Below are 22,009 nucleotides of genomic sequence, written 5' to 3' on the forward strand. Positions count from 1 at the left end.
ACCAAGAAATAGAAAGCATTATGGGAAGTAAAATGTATAATTTTAATCATATTAAATTAAAAAGCATTTGCACAAACCAATGTAACCAATATTAGAAGAAAAGCAGAAAACTGAGAAAACATTTTTTTACAAGTTTCTTTGATAAAGACTCATTTTTCAAATAAGTAGAGAACTGAGTCATTAAAAAGGGTACATATCTTTTGGAAGTAGCAAGGAATTAAAAATAGAGCAATACTCATTAATTAGGAAGTGGCTGAAATTGTTGTGGTATATAATTGTAATGGAAAACTATTGTGCTATAAAGAAATGATGAGCAGGATTCTTTTAGAAAAACGCAGGAAGACTTATATGAACTGATGCAAAACCAAGTGAACAGAACCAGAAGAACACTGCATACAATAACAGCAATATTGTCAAGTGAACAGAACCAGAAGAACACTGCATACAATAACAGCAATATTGTACAATGGTCAGCTATGACTGATTTAACCAGTTTCAGCAATACAATGATTCAAGAAAAATCTGAAGGACTTATAATGGAAAATGTTATCCACCTCCAGAGAAAGAACTTAAGGGAGTCTGACGGAGACTATAAAGCATACTTTTCTAAACTATCTTTTTTCATTTTTTTGGTCTGTATTTTCTTTCACAGCATGGTTAATATGGAAATTATACTTTGCATGACTGCACATGTATAATCTATATAAAATTACTTGCCTTCTCAAGAAGAGGGGAAGGGAAGAATTTAGAACTCAAAATTATAAAAAAAAATTTCAAAAATAATGTTTACATGTAACTGGAATAAAAGAAAAGAAAATTTTAACAGGCAGGAAGAATTTGAGCAAGATCTCAGCCAAAATTATGCATATTAGAAGTTAGAAACAAAAGTAATAGTTTCAATAATATGCATTCGAATAATACATGACTAAAGAATTTCCTTTGTTCTTTTCCATAAGGCCATTAGCCAATACCAGATAAGTAGCAACAGCATCCTCCAGAGATATTCACAGTTGATAAGGAACTATATTTAATATTTTGTATTCTTTTAAGAATTTCTAATTAGCTAAATACTACAGTTGCAATACAGTACTGAAAATAAGATTGACTTGTTTTTTTTTTCTTTAAATTATGAAAACCTTTTTAATTGGGTTTCACTTGAACCAATTCCCTCAGTTGCTCCTGCCAGTGAATCTTTTTCCTAGCTCCAAAAGACTAATTTTCCCTTGCAATTTCAATTATCTCCTGAGTCAAAGCCATGAGACACTCTTAAAATTTGTGCCCTATGACCTGTCATTTGAATCCTTTTTCAACTTGGCCTCTGAAGTCGAGTACAGAGCCAATCTTAATGTATGTAGATGATAATTAGTATGTCTTTGATTTCCGAGAAATTAGCATACTCAGTCATTCTTTCAACAGAGGACCTAGACTTCCCCCAATCCCATATAAGTATGTATCTTGGTAAATTTTCCAACTGGAACATCAGAAAAAAGCATTTTCAGTTAGATTGGATACATATATACAAATGCAAAGATTTTCAGACTCAATTTTAAACTTGATTCCTTTCATAAAGAATGAAAACTTCCACTTCCATCAAGAAATGTACCAAACATGCAATAAAATTTATGACTTAAAGTGTTCATGAGGAAAGTTTATATATATATTATATATATATATATATTGCATTACAGTAATATCTTCAATATAATTTTTAATAAACACTCTTAATTTGGCTTATCTCTTCTATTCCTAAACAATCTCAGTTCAGTCTAGGCTTCAGAATTACTTACATCATAATTATAAACTATATTATCACACTTTTGATTGATTGATTTATTTATTGTTACTTACTCTTGAAAATATAGTTTTTTTAAAAAAAAACGTTTGTCAGAGAGTTCCCTGAGTGGCCACATTGATCTTTTTTGCAAAACCGTCATTTCTTCCTTGTTTCTTTTTGTGTTTTCAAAACTTCCTTCAACAAAATTCAAATCATTTCTATGTTAATATTAATAGGTCTATATCACCTTCTCCCCAAAACCAAAAGTCCTTTGACTATATTAAAATTATTTTCCTTGGGTGAGTATAATCCCTATCTCCATTGCTTGATTTCCTAGTTTTCTCTCTGCCTTCCATTCCCCTCCAAAAATTCCACTTTCTATAAGTTGTATTTTTAAAGTGATATCCCATGGGCCACTCTCAAGACTGTAAGTTGCACAGCAGGTATCAATATGCACTGGTAGAATTTTCTCAAGGAGAGTTTCTTCCACCACTGAAACTACCATTCGAGATTTAAAAACTATTCAGAAATGCATTGTAAAAATAATGATTTTTTTACTTTGTATAATTTCAAGTAACTTTTTAGATAAAATTATCATCTTCAATAAACCTTCATTTCTAGGGGATCTTTTGAAAAGCAATCTTGAGACTATAAAATGACCATGAGGCTTTGGACTTTCACAAGCTAAGAGCAAATTATAGTAATGTGTTTACTTTATCATTTCATCAATACGATATTGAATTATGAAGAAAACTGGAGTATACCTTAAAACATGAAGAATTTTTAAGTGTAAAGAAAAGCATGGTGAAAGACTGAACCTGCAAAATTATATAGCTTAGCTGATCATCTGAAAACTTTTTCATTCTTTCATTTTTTAACCATTTATTTTTTTACATCCTTAATATTTTATTTTTCTATTACATGCAAAAACAATTTTTAATGTTCATTTATGAAAATTTTGAATTCTAAATTCTCTCCCCATCTCCTTTCCCTACCCCTGCCCCAAGGGAGCAAGCAATTTCGTATAGATTATACATGTGCAGTCATACAAAACAAATGAAATGAACTTTTCAAAGTGATAGGAACATACAATAGTAGTTCTGAGAGCTTAAATATATGAATTAACTCAAGGTTTCAGGAAGCATAAGAAATAATGAACAGTACAGGTAGGAAGCAGTCCAATCTCTGGGAATGAGGATACACAAGGCTCTCTTATTTATCTTAGTTTAGGAGAGACTATGACCCAAGTGAAGGCATTGGATGAGTGGCTATCATATTGAATACTAACTTATCATATAAGACAATTTATAACTGGAAGGTAACTAGATACCATCTAGTCCAATTCTTTCATTTTTACAGAGTGGAAATTCGGGTTCCCAAAGGTTCATGCTACCTTTTCCCTTAGCTATAAAACAAAGTAAAAGTGTGAAATCTCACCACTTGTAATCAGATCTTAAATTCAAGAACTAAATAAATCGGTAACTAGTGAGTTCATCATCTTCTCTTCACTAACAATTGATTAATCACCAGGGGAGTAAAGTCAGCAGAAGATGAGATTTTGCTTTCTCTGCTACTTTACATGTGAGTGACTACCTCAGTTTACTTATTTGTACAGGTGATATGCTTAATCTAAGCTTTTAATTGACTATTAGGTGAATTTGTTGAGATACTGATTCACCTAGGTTCATTTGTATTCTGGTCCACCATTGTTATGCATTATGCCCTTGGGCAACATCAAACTAATTTTCCTAACCTTCAGTTTTCACACCTGTTAAATGGACATAATGCTATTTGCACAATTAACCTCAGATTTGTACATTACAGGATCATAAGCTTTCCACCACAACAAATTTCCTCCATTCAGGAAATGTAAGATCAAATAGATTTAGGATGATCCAATCCAAAGGCAAATAGAAAGACTTTGTATATACTGTAGTCCTTCCTTTGGATCATAAAATTAAGACCTAGTTATTCTCCAAATGGAAATTACCTTGTTTTTTTTCTAAAAGTGAATATTTATTATTCAGGCAGTCCTGGATCAGTCAGTAAAAAGACATTTATTAAGCAACTACTACATGTTAGGCACAATGTTAAATATTAGGGATTCAAAGAAAAGCAAAAGACAACTGGCCCTCAAAGAGCTCACAATCTAATGAGGGAGACAACATAGAAAGTTCTATATAGGATAAAGTGAATATAATCAGAGGTAAGGTTCTACCCTTAAGATAACTACAATAAGCATGTTTATTTTCAGAGGTATGTAAATTAGAACTATTGTTATCTTTATTATTTCAGAGTTGTGAGAATCAAAGAAGATAATATGCAGAGACTGATTACTAAGCTGTAAAACCCTAGAGAAACAGTCCAAGAAACACTCATGGGCTTGGGTACAACCTGTGAACCATTCAAGAGATACTGATGATGAAGTGTCAAAGGTAAGATGAAAGATTCTGAAACACATTTGAGTCCTTTTATGTGATAGAAAGTCTTCATTAATCATTATGGATGAAAGCAAATACAATAAGGAATGACAACTAATTACTGAATCTTTGAGCCCTTCAACGTTTCTCCCTGTCACTTGAACCTACAGCAAGTCTGTCCCCCAAGGCAACAAGAAAATATCGGGGGGGATTTAAGAATCCAGAGATCAAAGTAAAAAAAAACACTCTAAAACCCACAATAAATGAAGCTGCTTTTGTTGTTTTTAATGGCCTAAGGGTAATCAAGGGATAAATAAGGGTATTTTTCAATTGCAGAGACTAGGACTAACCACCTTTAAGAGAATTTCTATCACTGGAATCCAAATGACTTTGCTTACAAGTAGAAACACAAGCTGGTTATGGCCAAGGATAAAATAACACAACTGGGCAATAGAAAACTTTTGTAGAATATTCCTGAAAGAAAGCATTAATATCAAATATCAATTACTAGACTTGGTTCTGAGACCATCAACGAATGGACAATCATCCTTTTCCTACTGAGATATCATAATCAACCCATTAAGTAATACATTTTGCCTGATTGCTCAATTGAGGTGACATGTAAGAAAATGTTAGTTCGTGCTGAGTCCTAAAGAACTGTGGGGAGGAAAAAGTTCACTTTTTCATCCATCTGGGAATACATTGGTTATCTAATCTGCTTTAGCACTTAGTAAGAACACTAGTTCTTACTATGATAAATAGTTACAAGTACAATGGATTTGGAGTTGAAAGAAATGAGTTTGCTCTGCCGCTTAAGTCAATGAATGAGTTCCTTCCCGGCTCAAAATCTGTTTTCCTAATTGATAAAATGGGGCTGATATTGAAAACCCCTCTGAAAAAAGGCAACTTCCATATCTAGGAATATCATTAACTCACAGGATTGATAGGAGCATCAAATGAGATCATCTCAACTGTAAAGCACTAAGAAAGTCTTAGCACAACTTGTTTGCATCTGTTTCTTTAGAACATTCTACAATGTTTTCACATGTTTGGTATGGTTGCCTATTGTAATGCTCTATACCATGGTACTTTGAAAACATAAATATAGAAATGTTATCAAATCTCTAAAAGATAGCTTTGACCATCTATGATCTTCCAATTCTCCAGAAAGGACATTCTCCTTCAATTCAGTTCATGAGAACCATAATTCCACATGGAAGATGGATCAGTGACTGAACAATTAATTGTATCATCATTCTTTCATATCATGGGCCAACTTCAGCTGTTAGGAGAACTTCATTCCAAGTGTATATTGAGGAGTAGTACTCCTTTCTTGGAAAAGTACTTTATTGAATTGCTCTATCCATTAGAGGTTGGTTGCATCTCTCAACTTTTAATTGAAAGATGGACACAAATAGAGAATAAAACTGTCTTCCAGTGAAAATCATCCTATCTTTTGGAGATCAACTCAGATGTTATAGGTTGAGATGTTGATCACATTTGTGTTATTGGTATTGCATTGTTGTCAAAAGTAATTACATCTACTTTTAATTGAATAAACTCAGTCTGATGAGTTTTTGATTTTAGGAAACCAACCACTAATTCAGAATGTTTTGTGCTGGTGTGGATGGAGGGTGGGGGTGGAATGTAGGTAAAAGCAACTCTTTTCTCTCAATTTATATGCACTAAACTAACCTTTGACTGGATCGTGAGAAGATGCATAAACAACTCTTAGCAGTAGCCTAAAATGTAAAGTGGAAATCTATCATCTTTCAACAAAACCAATATTGACACTATCTTAACCCATTCATGCTTAAAATAAATTATGCTAAAATAATTTAGAAGTGCTTTGGTACTCTAAGCTTTAGTCAAGAGATCAAATTTGGGAGGTTTAAATTAAAAGATGCTTTGCTTATTTTACTTATACAGAACTCCTGAATTTATTTAACAAAATACAATGACCCTGTGAGGTAAGTGCTAATGCTATTATGATCACCCCCATTTTACAAATTAAAAAAAATGGCAATTAGAGGATTAATGACTTCCTAGTCAGGGTCAGAGGCAGAATTCAAAACCAAGATTCTCAACACCAAGTCTAATGCACTTTCATTATTTTTTGTTTTCCAAACCAAAAAATTTGGAATCATTTCTAAGAGGAATTAAAGGATAATATATGTAACTAAAAGAAGAAGGGAACAATTCCAATTAAATTTACTTTAGCACTAGTTTTTTTTAATAATGCCTTTTGCGTTATAAATGATTGCTAATCACTAGATCAAAACAGCCCACAGAGATTTTTCAGCTTGAACCTTTAGTGAAACCGAAGGGCCACTGAGGCTTAATTCAGTCACAAGGATGGAAGGAAATGTGCACCTTGTATATATTTCATGTTTAATTGCCTGTGAACATATGATACATGTACAATGTAAGCCTCTTCAGAACAGAGGCTGTTTCATTTTTGCTTTTGTAGTCCTACTGCCCAGCACAGCATCTATCAAATAGGAAGTGTTTAATAAATGCTCACTGATCTACTGAGTGATCTAACACATTCTTTCCTCCCCTGCCTTTGAGAAGTGAATGTATCTCATTGGTTTTCTATCTTATTTCAAAAATCTATAAAAAAGTTACCTAATCTTTCTTGGGAAAATGCTCCTGTTTCTTCTAAAATCCATGTTCTGGAAGACTTTTCTAATAACTAGCCTCTACTCCTCCTGAAGCTAGTATTCATCAAGGAAACCACCTTTCTGCAAAGAGAACTGTTGCTCAACTAACTCTCTCTCTCTCTCTCTCTCTCTCTCTCTCTCTCTCTCTCTCTCTCTCTCTCTCTCTCTCTCTCTCTCTCTCTCTCGTCTAGATTACCACAAGGGTACTGACTCAAATGTATGGTCTCTCTATACTGGTGCTCTAGGTTATGATGGGGCAGCAGAGAACAGAGGGCTCTGCTGTCCTCAAAATCATCTCATGGACTGAGCACTTGCCCCATTATTTCTAGTTTCTCTTTTTAACCCATTTTAGAATTCAGATTCCCTAAACTGACTGAAACTCTCAGGGATCTCTATGTTCTGTGTGAATCACTAATCACTAGGGTTAGCTTAGAAACATTCTTAAATGAGGAGACAGGGAGGGAGGGAAAAAGGGAGAGAGAGAATAAGCATTTATGAAACACCTACTATATGCCAGATGCTGTGCTAAAGACTGGAGTCTCCAATCTTCCTGTGTGATATTTCTCTCTGTTTCCACTTTCAATCGTTTGACCAAATTTCATTGAGAGCCACTTTCTTACAAATCTAGAAGTTGCTAGGTAGATCTCTTGATTTCCCCTTCTCCTCCTCCTACTTCTCTATCCCCCCTACACACTATTGGACTTTAATTGTATTGGGGAACCTTATCTCCCATTCCTAAAAGTGTGTTTCTCTACCTGCTGAGGTTTATTTCTCAGAACCAAGTCTAGAGCATTTCATTTGCACATGGATCCTGAATATGTTTCAGGAAGAAGTTGCTGCATTATCAAAAATACGTACCTATTTTCAGGTCCGGTTAGGAATCCAGTCCATCAAAGTGAGGAGAGCTAAAACCTGTTATTATAAGGCTAATTGGCCTTAAGGAAACACACAAATACCACAGAATAGACCATCCCCCCCCCCCCTCCCATTTTGAGGACTTCTTAAACCTTTTAAAACAAAGAGACATATTTTGGAAGTCTGCTATAGACTCCTACCCTTGCTTAGTAAAATATATTCATAGGGATCATGGGACCATGCCAATGGCTGTTTTTTGTTTTTTTTTTTTTTGCTAAGGTTTAGGGGAAAAAACAAAAGCATGGCTTTTTTTCCCCTTTTCAATGAATTGGAACATTTCCATGAATTCTAGGGAACTCAAATGAAGTAAACAATTTAGGACACTGAAGTCACCATATATTTCTGATTGGAAAATTAGAAATTTTTCATGTTGTATCAGAGGAAAGTATTAAGGCACAATGGAGGATTTAATTTCTTTGTCATTTCAGAGATATCTAAAGTCACAGTGACATCTTATCAATAATAATAATAATAATATAATAACAAAAGCAACAATGGCTAGCATTTACACAGTGCCAGCACTGTGTTATTTGTCTTCCATAAACCATCTGTTGCCCTATGCTGTAGATTCTCGAATTTAGGATCGGAATGGTGACATTTTGCCCAGGACTTCTTTTCGGTCAATATTTGCTATATGGTTTTTGCTGCCAAGTGCAATGGCTACAACTCCTCACCAAAATGGACAAAAAGCCTCCTGGGCCTCATTATGCATGTCAGAGGGACTTTTTGTTTCAATCTTTAGTAAATTTAAAAAGAATCCCCTATTCCCTCTCCACCCCACCCCCCACCAATATGAACACTGAGAAGAAGACAACACTGGTCTTGATGGAGGAGTTGAGATGGGAAGACAGAGTTATTGGAGGGGAAGACAGAGTACTGAACACTAATGAAGAAGAGGTCCATGGCATTCAACTTGAATCAGGGAGAGCAAATTAAGCATCAGAATAATATGCCCTGGAGGCAATCAGAGGGGGAGGGGAATCCTATTCACTTCTAAAGGAATAAACAGAAACTGGCTCAGCTTTACAAGTCCAGAAATTGAGAGAACAGTGAAACTGTGACTTTCCCTAGTGTTCAGTGCATTAAGGACTAAAGCGAAGCTGAATGCAAGGATGCTATCTCATCAATTTAGGAGAAACAGTGTAAGCTTCAAATGATTAATGTTGATGTGTAGATGATTTTCCCATGAAGCTCATTTATCTATACAAACGTTCAATTTCTATCAAGGCCAATTTTCCCTGCAGTGCCAATGAGCACTTTTAATGCTGTATCTGACACGAACTTCTAGAGCTCAGCTAGTTCAACCTTTACCTAATGCAGCTTCCCTCTAAGAGGTCATCCAGCTGCCAACGATAGTGGGAAACACCAGAGCAAAAGCAGTCAAAGGACATATCTTAAATTTATTTGACCAAGCATGGAATGATTGCAAGAGAACTGAATTTGGAGCCAGAGGATCTGGGTTTGAATTTTGCTCCAACCTGTGTAACCTGAAGCAAATGAATTTATCCTCTCTGGGACTTGGTTTCTTTAATTGCAAAATAAAGGAATTCACCTAGGTTTTCTCTAAGGTCCCCTCCACCTCTGATCTTCTCATCATTCTCATATATATTAAACATGATACAACTTACCGATGGGTACAGGTATCCCTCGCTGTTCATTGCCAGGTATAATTTTGTTTGAACTCCTTGGATGGCCACCACTCGTAACCCCACAGGTATGAGGTTAAACAGAGCTGAGACGGGGAAAAAAAAACAAAATATTACGACCATGATTTTCACACAAATGAGAAAAAAATAGTGCATCTTCACTATACATAGATGCTTTTTTTCCCCTTAGGAAAGATGCACCTGTTGAGGACATTTAAATTCATATTGTTTCCTATTAGCAAGTATTGCTTTTCTCTTCCCAAAAAGGGAACAAAAATACCTTATAATTTTCTATAAACCCAGGAACTCTAACTGGGGGAAGGAGAAAAATGTTGGGAAAACTGGAAAACCCTCTGGTAGAAATTAGAATATTTAATTTCCATATGTACTAAAAAAGAAAACCTAAGCAGTATCTATTCAATATAACTGAAGTATGCAGTCCAAAAAGCTCTTTTTTGACATCTCCAAGGTGAGGGTGAAGAATTTTCCTAGGCTCTACGGAGAGGCATTTCCCAGGCTTTAAAAACTCCCTTTAATGGCTACTGGTTTAGTTTTAGTTTGGACCCATTCGATAATTACTTCACTAGAATACAATTATATCTCAAACCTGCTACTGGTTTGGGGGAGTAGTCAAAGGCTTAGAACAATGACATAAATTGGTTTCTAATATAGGCTTCAGTATTATGGAATTAAGCTGCCTTAATCTCTAAAGAAAGATGAGTAGATATGAAAAAGGATGTAAAAAGGACTTTCATTCATAGATAGATCACTGACCACCTCTTTGAAATTCAATTTCTAAAGTTCCTCATTTTGTTAAAGATATCTAACACCCTCATAATTCCATTGGAAAATAAAGCTCTATTTCAAAATTAAATTTTGAAGTTTGAAAATAAAAGTAGACAAGCTGTTTGCCAAGATAGAGAAGGCTGGTTTCATCTATTAGGGAATTACTGAGTACAAGGCAACATACCTTGATGCCCTACAGTGTAGATATGTGGCTTACCATCTACTAACAGATCTCAGAACCAAATGAGGCTCTATGTCTCTCTTCCTCTCCTTTTCCTACATCTTTCTGGCCTCCTTTCCTCAACTTCAGTCTGCCTTTCTTCCATTTTGTATTTTTCCTTTGCTTTCTCTCATTACCTCAACAAATATGATTGATAACTATTTTCTGACATATTAAAATATCTATTTATACGTATATACACGCAGATATAATTGTTAGTTTTATATTCAATTTTAAAAGTAGGGAAATTGTACACACATTTGTGTTTTGTGTCACACAGAGATGTTTGAAGATTTTGTATCCTTAAAGAATCTTGCAAATGAAGGTGTTTGAGGAAGAGGGGGTGTTGATCGATAAGTAGGGGAAAATAAATATGACTACAGATTTAATTTGATGCTTTTCTTTTATAATGGTCAAGAGCCAAATAAAACTAGGAGCCATAGGAGACCTGGGAGAAATACCAAAGGGAGACGACAGACCACCGTGCTTATGTGAGGGTTCCATACAAATACATAATCCTGAACTATCTTAAAAACATACAGAGCACAGTCCAAACATCTGTCTAGGCCCACTGTAGGAATTCAAGGAGACCATCAGGGAAACACTGTAAGTCTGGTAAAATAGCATTTAGCACCCTTTGGAATAGTATAATCCCAACTTTTTATTTTTAAAATTGCCTATTTGCAGCCATTTAAAATGCCATTTTCCCTGAAATATGCCAAGGATAGTCTTCCTTAAAGGACTCAGATCTTTAAACAGGCAAGGATTGTTTACCCGGAGCCTTACCATTGGTCAGCAGCAAAGGTCATAGATATATTACCTTTATTTCTACTAGAAACACTGGGCTCCAGTTGGGTTTATTTTATTTTTACTTGCAGAGTAGGAGCAAGCGGGCAGGCAGCTGGTGAGAAAGAGGCCCACATTGTGTTTCACCGTTAGTAGGTTTCACTGTGTGAAACCTACACCCAGACTCTGTTCACAATCGCATACCACTCACTGAAGGAAACCGGTGGGCGTCCTCCCCCTACCAGCTGTCTACTCACTCCCACACTGTGAATAAAAATAAAACAGTACATTTTTAAAACATAGTGCCTGCAAGAGAATCTTTTGGAGGCAGTCTGTGCACCTTCTTTTCAAGACATTACGGACCAGCGTTATTGATTTCCTCTCACCGTGGATATTTGTTGACGTTGGTCAGACAGTGCTCCTTAACAGAGATAGTTACTGTGAGTGTACAGAAGTGTGGAGTCACCCTGGCTTCTCCTGTCTTTGCATACATACTGCCCCAACATCCCCAGTCCTGATAACTGGAGTACACTGACAGAAGACATTAGCAAAAACAAAGGGATTTCCTTGGGTGAATCTCTGTTGGATCGTTCACTTAAATTCAGGGTGTAACCAATGAGGAGTTAGGACATATTGTACAGTTCAAAATATAAGCATTCACACCACATGTCACTGATGGCACCCCATTCACTACTCATATTAAAAGCGGTGCCCTTCTGTTATGTGCGACACAGCTTGTAAGCCAGTAGCTCATGCTATATTTGACAAAGCAACACACATCCCTGAGGCTTGCTTTATATCAGATATGTGCATATGTTATATAATGGGATGCTGGTCCCTTGTGGAGTTGTTGACTGATGATCACTAATGCCAAAGGAAAATGACATAGAATTTTATCACTAGAAAGATAATTATATTATTTAAAGGTGCCATGTTTACAAAATATTGAGGACCTAATCAATTTTCCCCAGCCCACCCACACTAGGAGCTAAGGTCTACCTTACTAAAAAGTATGTCAACATCCAATTTACATATTGCCATAGGTGACAGTGACACAACGACAAAGGCTGTCTCTCCAATTTTGTTGGCTAGCCAAAACCTTCTTATTTCTCCTATCTCTATTTGTAAGCACAAAAATGGGCATAATGGATTTTTACCTCTTAATCTCCCCTACTTTCTGATTCAAGTTTTAATGAGAGGCAAAACTGGAGAGAAAAATCCAGAGAAGATGATGATCTACAAAACAGGGTAATGAACTGAACCCTAAATGAAATAGATGACTCTGTATTTCTTTTTTACCCATTAACACCAATTTCCATGAAAACTCAACAAAAAATGAGTCAACAACAACAAAAGAAAAATGAAGAGCTTATTAAAATTCTCCCTTTGTCATTGTTTTCTTCTAGGGATAGACACTAATTGGGCTTAGCTGGTTAAAAGCCCTTTTTAAAATAAAGAGGCTGGCTAGTCTGGATCGAAATGCAAAATTGAGCATCTCGGGTGGGAGGCAGAGAATCAACATCTTCCTCCATGCTCTTTTTGTAAGAGAGGAACCCTTCTTCATGAGAATATGACATGAATTCAAGCATACTAGCAACAAAAGCTAGTACCTTTTATTTATGAACCCAAGATGAATCCATTAAATCTCTTAATTCTCTTTGCTGGCTTGAATCATAGACTGGAATGGAAAGTTAGTCTATGAAATACCTGTTCTCTCTGATTTCTTGTTATGAAAAGAAAGCAAATCTCTCTCATTTTGGAGATAGTAGTTTAGCTTCATGTGAGCTACAGAAACAGCACTGTCTCTATAAAAATAGCTTATCATCCTACAGAACTCAATGCATTCTAGTGCTTCTCAGTTTGGCTAAATTGGCCAATTTCTTGAAGGCAGGAAATAATAAAAATCTCTTCAAACAGGTGGGAAATGATGACCAGGTTCAACAAACGTGGTGTCCTCATAACTTTAAAACAGATGTATTCTTGAACTTTCAAAGGGAGTACAAAACATTCTTCTGAGAAAAAAAAATAGCCATCATTGCTTCCAAAGCTGTTACACTAAAGTAGTTTCCATGAACTGTCTATTATCTCTTCCTTTTCAGGGGGAAAATACATAATTTATAAAGGCTGATGTTCTCATGAGAATTTTATTGGACTGATATTTACCACTGTAATGAATCTATGTTATGGAAGCTTCAACGTATGATGCCCACACGTATCTGAGAAATAAATAAAGATTCGGGCAAGTGTGAGGAACACAATTTGCTCAGTCATGCCCTTGTCTGGCATGTCAGAATGACCAACAACATGAAAGCAATCAAAATTAAAGATCTCAGTAAGATAGTAAAAAAGAAAAAAAACTAGAGAAAATTTCATAAGTGCTTATTAATTACAGACTATATTAATAAAACAGTTATAGAAAGAGAGCTATGTATTTGCTTGAGGCACTTTAAAAAACTAATGAAGAGAAAGTTCTAAATATTTCAAGGAATAATTCCATAATTCTATATCATTCCTGCCCTTTCTGAAGAAAAAGAACGAGATTGAGTAGAAAGCATTTTTATTTTTTTATCATTTAATTATATTTTTTCTTAAGGATCATTTAGGGCACAAAATAGCCTTTAAAAATTAAATGGAGATCCTGGGAGCTTAGATCCCTTAGCCTCTGTTTGCTTTGGCAATCAGTACTATGACCAACACATTTTATTCTTATCTTGGTGCTGGTTCCTCTGAGATGTTCAAGGTGCTGCATCATGATGTGCCAATAGCTACTACCTGGTTGGACAGCTGCCGATAGCTTCAACAGGCCTAAAAAAGAGTGAGCTGGGGCATTAGGTAGTTTTTATAATACAATTGTCAAAAATGTTCCATGGAAATTCCTTCAATGATCAAAATTAAAGATAATGAAGAAAGAAAGAAAGGGAAAGAGAAAAATGAAGCGAGAAAGAGGAAGAAAGAAAAGAGGGTAAATGTATTGGGGAATTGAACAACACAAATGGTATCATATAAACCTGATGCATTTGGTTAAAATCCCACAGCAAATCTAGGCAGGAATGGACTTGGACCAACTGCATAAACATAGCTACAATATCTAGAAAAGAAAAGAATAAAATGTGCTATGGATGAATTAGGTTTATCAGTCTTCAAATGCATCTTCAAAAAGATTATTCCAAGTTTTAAATTTTTTTTTTTTTTTATAAAACATATAAGTGAACACTGGATGCAGAATAAATCATCTTCAATAAGGGAACTAGACAAGGTGCTGAAGATGAAACTGGGTGAGACCGTAAGGTTGGGTGTGGTCAACTAATATCTAAAATACGAATGAGTCTCCCTTTCTGCTGCCAAAGGTCCTGATTTTCTCATACAACCTGATATGCCATTCCAAAGGACACAAGTTCTCCAATCAAGTTCGATAAAAGAAGACATAGTCTTATGGCATTATTTTACTGATGATCATGATAGGATCAAACTAAAACTCAACTTTACACTTTGCAGAGAACTGGGCAGTGGTGCAAATGGCAGGAACGTGTAAATTAAGGGATGTTCACTAGAATTCTGCTGGTCATACATACTCTTAAGATATACGACAATAATGCAGTTTGCTGCAAAGCAGTCACTCAAGTGGTCATTAAGGATTTTTCTCATCCCCAACCCCAGAAGAGGTTTCTTTGAGGGTAGGTGATGGCAGATCTCTCTGCAGTATGCTCTCGGGCATCTGCTCAGGAGACATCACTAAAGGACTTATTAACACCTTATACTGGGACCCTTCCCTATAGGTTTGCCGACAAGGGGCAATGCCGCTCTAAAGATGAGGTTGAGCAGTTGATAGCTGAGAACAGAAAAATGCTGTCTGTTCTTCTGGGCTATATTCTTAACCAACCTTGATGTTTACCAAGCATTTCTAAAGCAGTACAAATTGAGAAAAATACACTGTATGTTCCGAGACCACATTATATTAATGTTGTAGCTAATTTAATGAGTCTGATAGATAATAGCATGATAGAAATCATAATCATTTAAATAAGACCATTCACTGCCTGTGATTGTTTTTACTTTCATCCCATGTAAAGGAAAGCACATCTAATTAAGGATAATGTAAGTTCTCAGAACCACAGTTTCAGGTGTTATATATGATAGTGAACAATGTCATTTTTGAAATATTTCCCTTTGGTTTATCATTTTAATCACCATCTTGGTCTTTCATTAAATCCTGGTTGAGAAAGAAGAAGAAGCTAAATTGCATTATCTGTCTAAGATCTCTCAAGTTGTCAGATCTCAATTAGTGTATGAGTTATCAAAAGAAAAAATGGGACTGCTCTGAAGAAATGATGATTTTTCATGACATGTAACAACTCTACTCTCTTAGGATCAGACCCTTCTTAAGGGGGGGGGAGAAAACATTCTATTTCAGGCTCAGTGTGTGGGTGAGTAAATTTTCTGTGGGGAAAATGTAATAAAATCCAAAGGACAGCCATAAACCTATCGAGATTGCCATGGAGATGACATTTGGATTGCTTTTCGGAGGGTGTCAACGTTATTTCCTATAGGTCATTGTTTTAATTGTTTGTGTGTATGCGTGTGTGTCTGTGTGCGTCTATTTGTGTATGTCCCCTGATTCCTTTTTAGTAAAATATATTTAAAAAATAGAACCCTAGAGTGAGACTGTTGTAGGCATCCATGTCAGGAAATGGCAAAGTGAGTTTATGGGGGTCAGGGGGGGAATGAACAATATTTCACCAAATACACCAGGGTAGGCTATTTATTCATTCTATAGGCACTTACTGTAGGTACTGTCTTCTTCTTTTGTCCCATCAACTGTTCCATCTGCCTGCAGCTGCAGGTGGTATCCTTGTCTGCTGTACAGCTTTGTAACTATACCCTTAAGTTGGGGCTCTGTAAATAAAACAATCATCAGGTTAATTGTAAATATGTGAACATGGACTTGCATCCTCCCTGATTTCACAGGGTAGTTCTAGAACATTCTGTTTCAGTTAATGACAGAACTGTAGAGGCGTCCTGCTGAAGATGAAAATCGACAAGTTTCCAAATCAATCTGTAACATGATTAAATATGGTTTTCGATACTGTAATATACATGAGAACATCAAAGCTGCTTATAGTGTCTACAATTTGAACACTGTGTCACAAGCCTTAAAAAGCACCTCCCTAGCTTATTGTAGATTACGGATGTGCTGGCAAATGGCGCATTCCACCTTTTTATTAAGAAGGTGCAATTTCTCATAGGGGAAGAAAAGAAGGACCACAAAGATAATTTAGAGCTGGTTGCCAATCAGAGATCAAAAGACATACGCATTGAGATTTCCTGCCCCATGACTTCAATTCAAATAAACAAAAAAAAAAGAGCTCAGGCACACAACCCCTTAGGAATCAAAGGATTTGCCATTTCAGTGGAACTTAGGCACAACAGAAGAGGAAAAGGAGAGAGGGAAGAATGCAGGCAGTTATCAATTTAAAATTTAAACATTCTTCTCAGAGGTCCCTGTCTATTATTACTTAACATGTCAAAAGATGCAGTGATGCAGGGTTTTTTTTTTCCTGGGTACAACATGATTTCATAAATCATTTTCAAACTTAATCTCACAAAATAGCACATCCCGATAGCCTTATTCAAGAGTAAGATGATTATGCAATAGGCTTCACTCCAAATTCATCCTGATTTAATCATAAAAATCACAAGAACCCAAATCTGCTTTTTGAGTGTGCAGACATGTCAGCAATATCATATGTTCATGCTGACTTATATGACACTAACATGTTTCACTTCCCATTTCTTATGTATTCAGATCTGCATATGCATGTAGAAGATACAAGTACAGAAATGGCAGGAGATTGATAGTAGCTTTTTCTGTAATAATGTTTACACTTGTTAACAGAAAGCAAACGGTCCAGTGAACTTCTTTTGGTTCCGACTTGATAGAAAAGATAGAAAAGACTTGCTGCGCCAAGGCTCGACACCTTCCCTTTAACATCAAGAGACATGCCAAGATCACTTGTCCTCCCCCCCACTGCCTGCAACCCCTGAAGATGGTTTCCAGGCTATTTCTACCCCTGGGACTGGACAGAGGCACCCCAACTGGCCAATTTCAGGTCTTCTCCTTAGCAGGACAAGGAGGTAATCAAGGTTTCCTTCCTCTTCCCCGTCTTCAGTCTTCAATTATTACTCAGCTTAATGAGCTAGCTCTGTGCTAAGAGACATGCAGAATGTGGGGGTGGGGGGGGCCTGGGCAAGGATTTCAAAGCTGCACCACAGCTGAGCCTCAAGACATTGCCACAGGATAAAAAGAAACCCAGCACCCAAGCAAGGGAAATCCCTGCCTCCTGGGATGTGAGATAGCAGGCAAAGGATCAGAAACACTTTAGAATAGGGGGCAAGAGGGATTCCCCCTGATTTTCTTATAAGCAATGTAGTGCGGATGGGGGCAGAGCGTGGGCTATGTGGCCGAGACCTAGCTGTCATCCTGAAATGTCTGTGCCATTCACATGCCAGCCCTGCCCTGTTAGCCATACATGTGATGCGCATGTATGTTGCAGGAAGGAGTCTGCCTGCCTCCTTTGCTGCTGACCTCTGGCTTGGGCTCTGTTGCTTTCTCTCCTCCTTCCTTCTCCCCCTCCCCCGCCATGTCTCCTCTCCTTCTCCTTCTCCCCCTCCCCTCTTCCCCTCTCCCCCCCCCCCACCAACAGTTGCACTGCAGCAAACATGAAACTGTCACGAAGGAGGCCAGGCACGCATCGCCTTCCCACGCACACACACGCAACACACACACCCCGCGCACCGCACCGACTGGCGACGCCAAAAACCGAAAAACAAAACGAAAAACACACCAAACCAAAACAGACCCCCCCCAACACGCGCGCGCGCACACACACAGACACACAGACACACAGACACACAGACACACACACACACACACACACACGCACACACACACTTTCCAGGCTGAGCTGCCCACGGGGGTGGGGGTGGGGGATCGGGGGAAGGGGCCAGAAGCAAGCCAAGCTGCCCAGACCTGGTCTTCTCCTCCGCCTCTTCTTGGAGCCAAAGAGTTTGACCCGGGAGAAGACGTTCAACTTGTTTTTGTCGCAGCTGCCCTTGCTTTTGCTGGGGCTGCTGACACACTTGCAGGCATTGGACTTCTCGCGCTCGCGGGCTTGCCTCTTCTGCCTGATCAGGGAACTGGCGATCGCAGCCGCCATGGCCACTAGCCCCAGCACTTCGCTGCCGCCCGGTCCCCCCCTGCTGCTGCTGCCGCCGCCGCCGCTCCCGCCCGCCTCGGCTTTCGCGCCGCCGCCGGGACCGCCGCGGCCGCCGCCGCCTGCCCGGCTGCTCCTTCCTGGCGCCTCGGACTCGAGGGCTCAGAGCGGAACGAGCCGCGAGCTGGCCGCGCTGCCCCGCACCCTGGACGAGCTGGGACTCCTCCGGAGCCGGGCGCAGCGCGGCGCGGCGCAACGCAACGCAACGACAGACGGCGGCGGCCGCGGCGGCGGCGGCGGCTGCGGTGGGCGAGGGGAGGCGAGGCGGGGCGCGCGCCGCCCCCGGACCCCGGGCGGGGGGAGGGCGAGGGAGGGGGAGGGGGGCGAGGGAGAGGGGGGAGACAGACGGGGGGGGGGGGCCCGGGCGCCCGGAGAGCCGCAGAGACACACGGGCTTCGGGGAGACTAGGGAGTCACGGAGAGAGACAGGGAGAAGGAGGAGGACAGAGACAGACAGGCAGACAGAGACACGAGCAGAGACAGCGAGACGGAGGAAAAGAGAGCAAGGCAAGGGGGCAAAGGGCGAGACAGAAGCAGCCAGGAGAGGGCCACGGAAAAGGAGACGGAGACAGAGAGCCAAAGAGTGGCCAAGACAGACAGCGACAGCGACAGAGACAGAGAGAAGATGGAGAAAGAGACGGAGGCGGAGAGACAGAAGGAGAGGGAGAGCCCGAGGGAGAGCCCGAGGGCCAGGCCCAGGGAGAGGCAGAGGGAGGCGCAGAGCCAGAGGCACGCAGCTGGCCGCGGGCGTCCGGCACGGCAGGCGCCCAGCCAGCGAGTGAGCCGGCCCGAGCCGCCGGGCCCCCGGCCTCGAGGCCACACACACGCACACTCACACCCGGCGCGCCAGGCGCGCGCACACACCATGCAGACAGACGGACGCACGCAGCGGCAGCAGGAGCAGCAGCAGCAAGCCCAGTCGCAGACAGAGGCAGAGCCCCAGGCGCGCGCTCCGCTCTGGACGACGACGCTCTGAGCTCAAGTCCAAAGCCAACGGGGCCTGGGCACCGCTGCCCCCGCCCGCCCGCTCCCGCCTCCCGCCCCCCTCCTCTCCGCCTCCGCCCCCGCCTCCGACGCCGCCCTTTGCGGTAAGGGGCTGGTGGGAGGGGGGAGCCGCTCGCTCGCGCTCTCTCTCCCTCTCTCTCTCTGTGCCTCTCGCTGTCGGGTCCTGGCAACTTCTCGCCCCCCTCCTCCGCGCAGGCGAAGTTGGCAAGCGGCGAGCGGCGTCGGGAAGGGGCTGCCACAGGTAAAAAGACCTGGCCGTCTAGCCGCCGCCGCCGCCGCCGCCGCCGCCGCCTCCCCGTGGCCCTGCCGTGGCCACTGACTCTGGCTGGGACAGTACGACCACCAGGCCCCTTCCATTTCCTCGGCTCTCTCTCTTTTCCGGGTCTTTCTCCACGCCCCCCCCCCCCCGCCCCTCTCCTCTTTCCTCCTCTGCCTCCCCCAGCCTTTCCCTCCTCCCTTCCCCTCTCTCCTCTCCCCCCTCCCTTCCCCTCTGATCATTTTCCTTTCCTCCTCTTCCTCCCCCCTCCCTTCCCCTCTCTCTCTCTCTCTCTCTCTCTCTCCCCCTCCCCTCGGATAATTTCCTTTTCCCTTCCACTTCCTCCCTCTCCTCTCTTCCTCGCCTTTGCCCTCTATGGAAATTTACCAGCATTTCCCCCTCTTCCTCTTTCCTTCTCCCAAGGAGAGACACAAGTTAAGTGATGAAAAGACCAACGAATATTCTTTCGCCCTTGCTGCTTTCTCTTCTCTACTTCCCTCTTTCCTGTTACCTCTGTTCCTGCCTCTTTCCCCCCGTCCTCCTCCTCTTCTCTTCTCCGGGATTCTTTCTCTCCCATCTTATCTTCCCTTTTCCTTCTCTGCCTTCCATCTCTCTCCTCTCTTCTTCCTTCTTCCCTCCTCTCCCGCCTCCTCCTTTCTCCTCTGCCTCTGTTTCCTCAATCAGCACCTTCCCTACCTTTTCGCTTCTCCCCTTCCCACTTTCACAAGCCCCCACACACACACCCCGGCCCCCCTTCTGCTGTGTGTGTATTGCCTATACATTTCCTAGTTCCCTTCCTCTCCCTCTTCCTGGAAGGAAAACTGCAGGAAGAAAGATGGATGACAAGGCACCCAAGGCCGAAGTGGCTCCGGGGTGCATGGAAGGGAATCTTGCGGGAGGAGGCTCAGCTTCCCAACTTCCCCTCCCTGGAAGGTCGCTAAGTAGAGAGACTGAGGGCTCCCGGAGGGTTCCCCACTGCCCCCCCCAAAGCCCCAGCAGCAAGCGCCGCCGCAAGGCAGCCACAGGTCAGGGGAGGCCCGTGCAGCCTACCAGGCGGGGGTCGCTGAGGACTGCTCATTCGGGGGCCAGCGGGGAGCTCCTGCTGCACTCCCCAGCTTTCTGCGGCTCCCCACGGGATTTCCGCAGAAGAGCTTCGAAGCAGTCAAGGTTGGACAGCTCCTACTGCTCGGCTCTCTCAGTCCCGTTAGCCAGACGAGAGGGAGGGGCTCTGCTTTCCCCGGGGCACCCCCCCCCCCCCGCCACGCGCGCGGAGCTAGACGGATCTCTTATCAGTTTCCTTGCACAATCCCAGTACATTTGCACACTCTTCTCGGCTTCTCTGAAGGAAGAAGAGTCGCGGAGAAGCAGCAGTTTTGTAGCTAGGACCCGGTCCCGACTACCACCCCAGCCCGGACCGACCGGCCCAGTGGCCCAGCTCCCTTCTGCTCCCCTTTTTTCTTGTTCTTTTCAGATCCGACGGCGCACGGGTTAGACCCGAGACTTTGCCCATCTCCAGGCTCGTTCTCTTTACTGCAAAGGATGGGCTTTCTCCCCAGGCTTATTAAACCAATATGGCTGAAACAATTAACAGCCAAAATCAGTGTCCAGTACTTCTCACCAGAAGCTATTGCCCAGTTCCCTCCCACGTGCGTGTGTGCGTGCTTGTGTGTGTGTGTGTGTGTGTGTGTGTGTCCTTGGTAAAGAACACTGGTGTGTGTCTGGGAGGCACAAAGAGAAACCTGCCGGCTTGGTTAGGACCCAGTATCTAGGGAGACGTCGGGCAAGAAGCCTTCCATTTTCTGCGGGTGAGCTTCTTCACATGCCCTTTGGGCTTATCAACGATGAGAAGGAAAGGACAGAAGGAAAAAAAAAAGAAATGCAGGGGGTGGGAAAAGGAAGACGAAGGCAAGTCAAAAGAGGGGTGGAGTGCAAAGAAAAGAAACAATGTTGTTTGGGGAGGAAGAAAATAGAAAGGAGAAAATGGAAGGGAGTGATCAGAAAGAAAGAAAATAGGAGGAAGCAAAAGGAGGAATGGAGGAAATAGAAGGGGAAATCCAGGGGTACAGAGAACGAAAATGGACACAACAAAAGAGAGAGGTGGTTGAAAAGAAGAAAAATAGAAGGAAAATTGAGAGATGGAGAGAAGGAAAATGGAAGGATGGTTAGAAAGAAGGAAATGAGAAGGAAATATTCATGAGTCCAAGGAAGGCAAATGAAGGGAAGGGAATTGGAAAGGAGTTGGGATGAAAGATAAAATGGAGAGAAGGA

At 41.1% G+C, this 22,009-nt stretch overlaps 1 protein-coding gene across 3 annotated transcripts in view; it reads right to left on the reverse strand.

Annotated features, from left to right (window-relative positions):
- The window catches only part of FGF13 (fibroblast growth factor 13), a 517,188-nt gene that overhangs the window by 106,297 nt on the left and 388,882 nt on the right, over window positions 1-22,009 (reverse strand). For 2 of the 3 annotated variants that reach the window (XM_074202175.1, XM_074202173.1), the window contains 2 exons: window positions 15,993-16,103; window positions 9,401-9,504 (listed from right to left, as the gene is read on the reverse strand). In XM_074202175.1, the coding sequence (XP_074058276.1) occupies window positions 9,401-9,504; window positions 15,993-16,103 (215 nt within the window). Of the gene's footprint in view, window positions 1-9,400; window positions 9,505-15,992; window positions 16,104-18,237; window positions 18,425-22,009 lie in introns of those variants that run through there. The other variant, XM_074202174.1, reaches the window with a different exon arrangement.

The sequence above is a fragment of the Macrotis lagotis genome, chromosome X (assembly GCF_037893015.1).
Source record: "Macrotis lagotis isolate mMagLag1 chromosome X, bilby.v1.9.chrom.fasta, whole genome shotgun sequence".
NCBI classification, from domain to species: domain Eukaryota; kingdom Metazoa; phylum Chordata; class Mammalia; order Peramelemorphia; family Peramelidae; genus Macrotis; species Macrotis lagotis.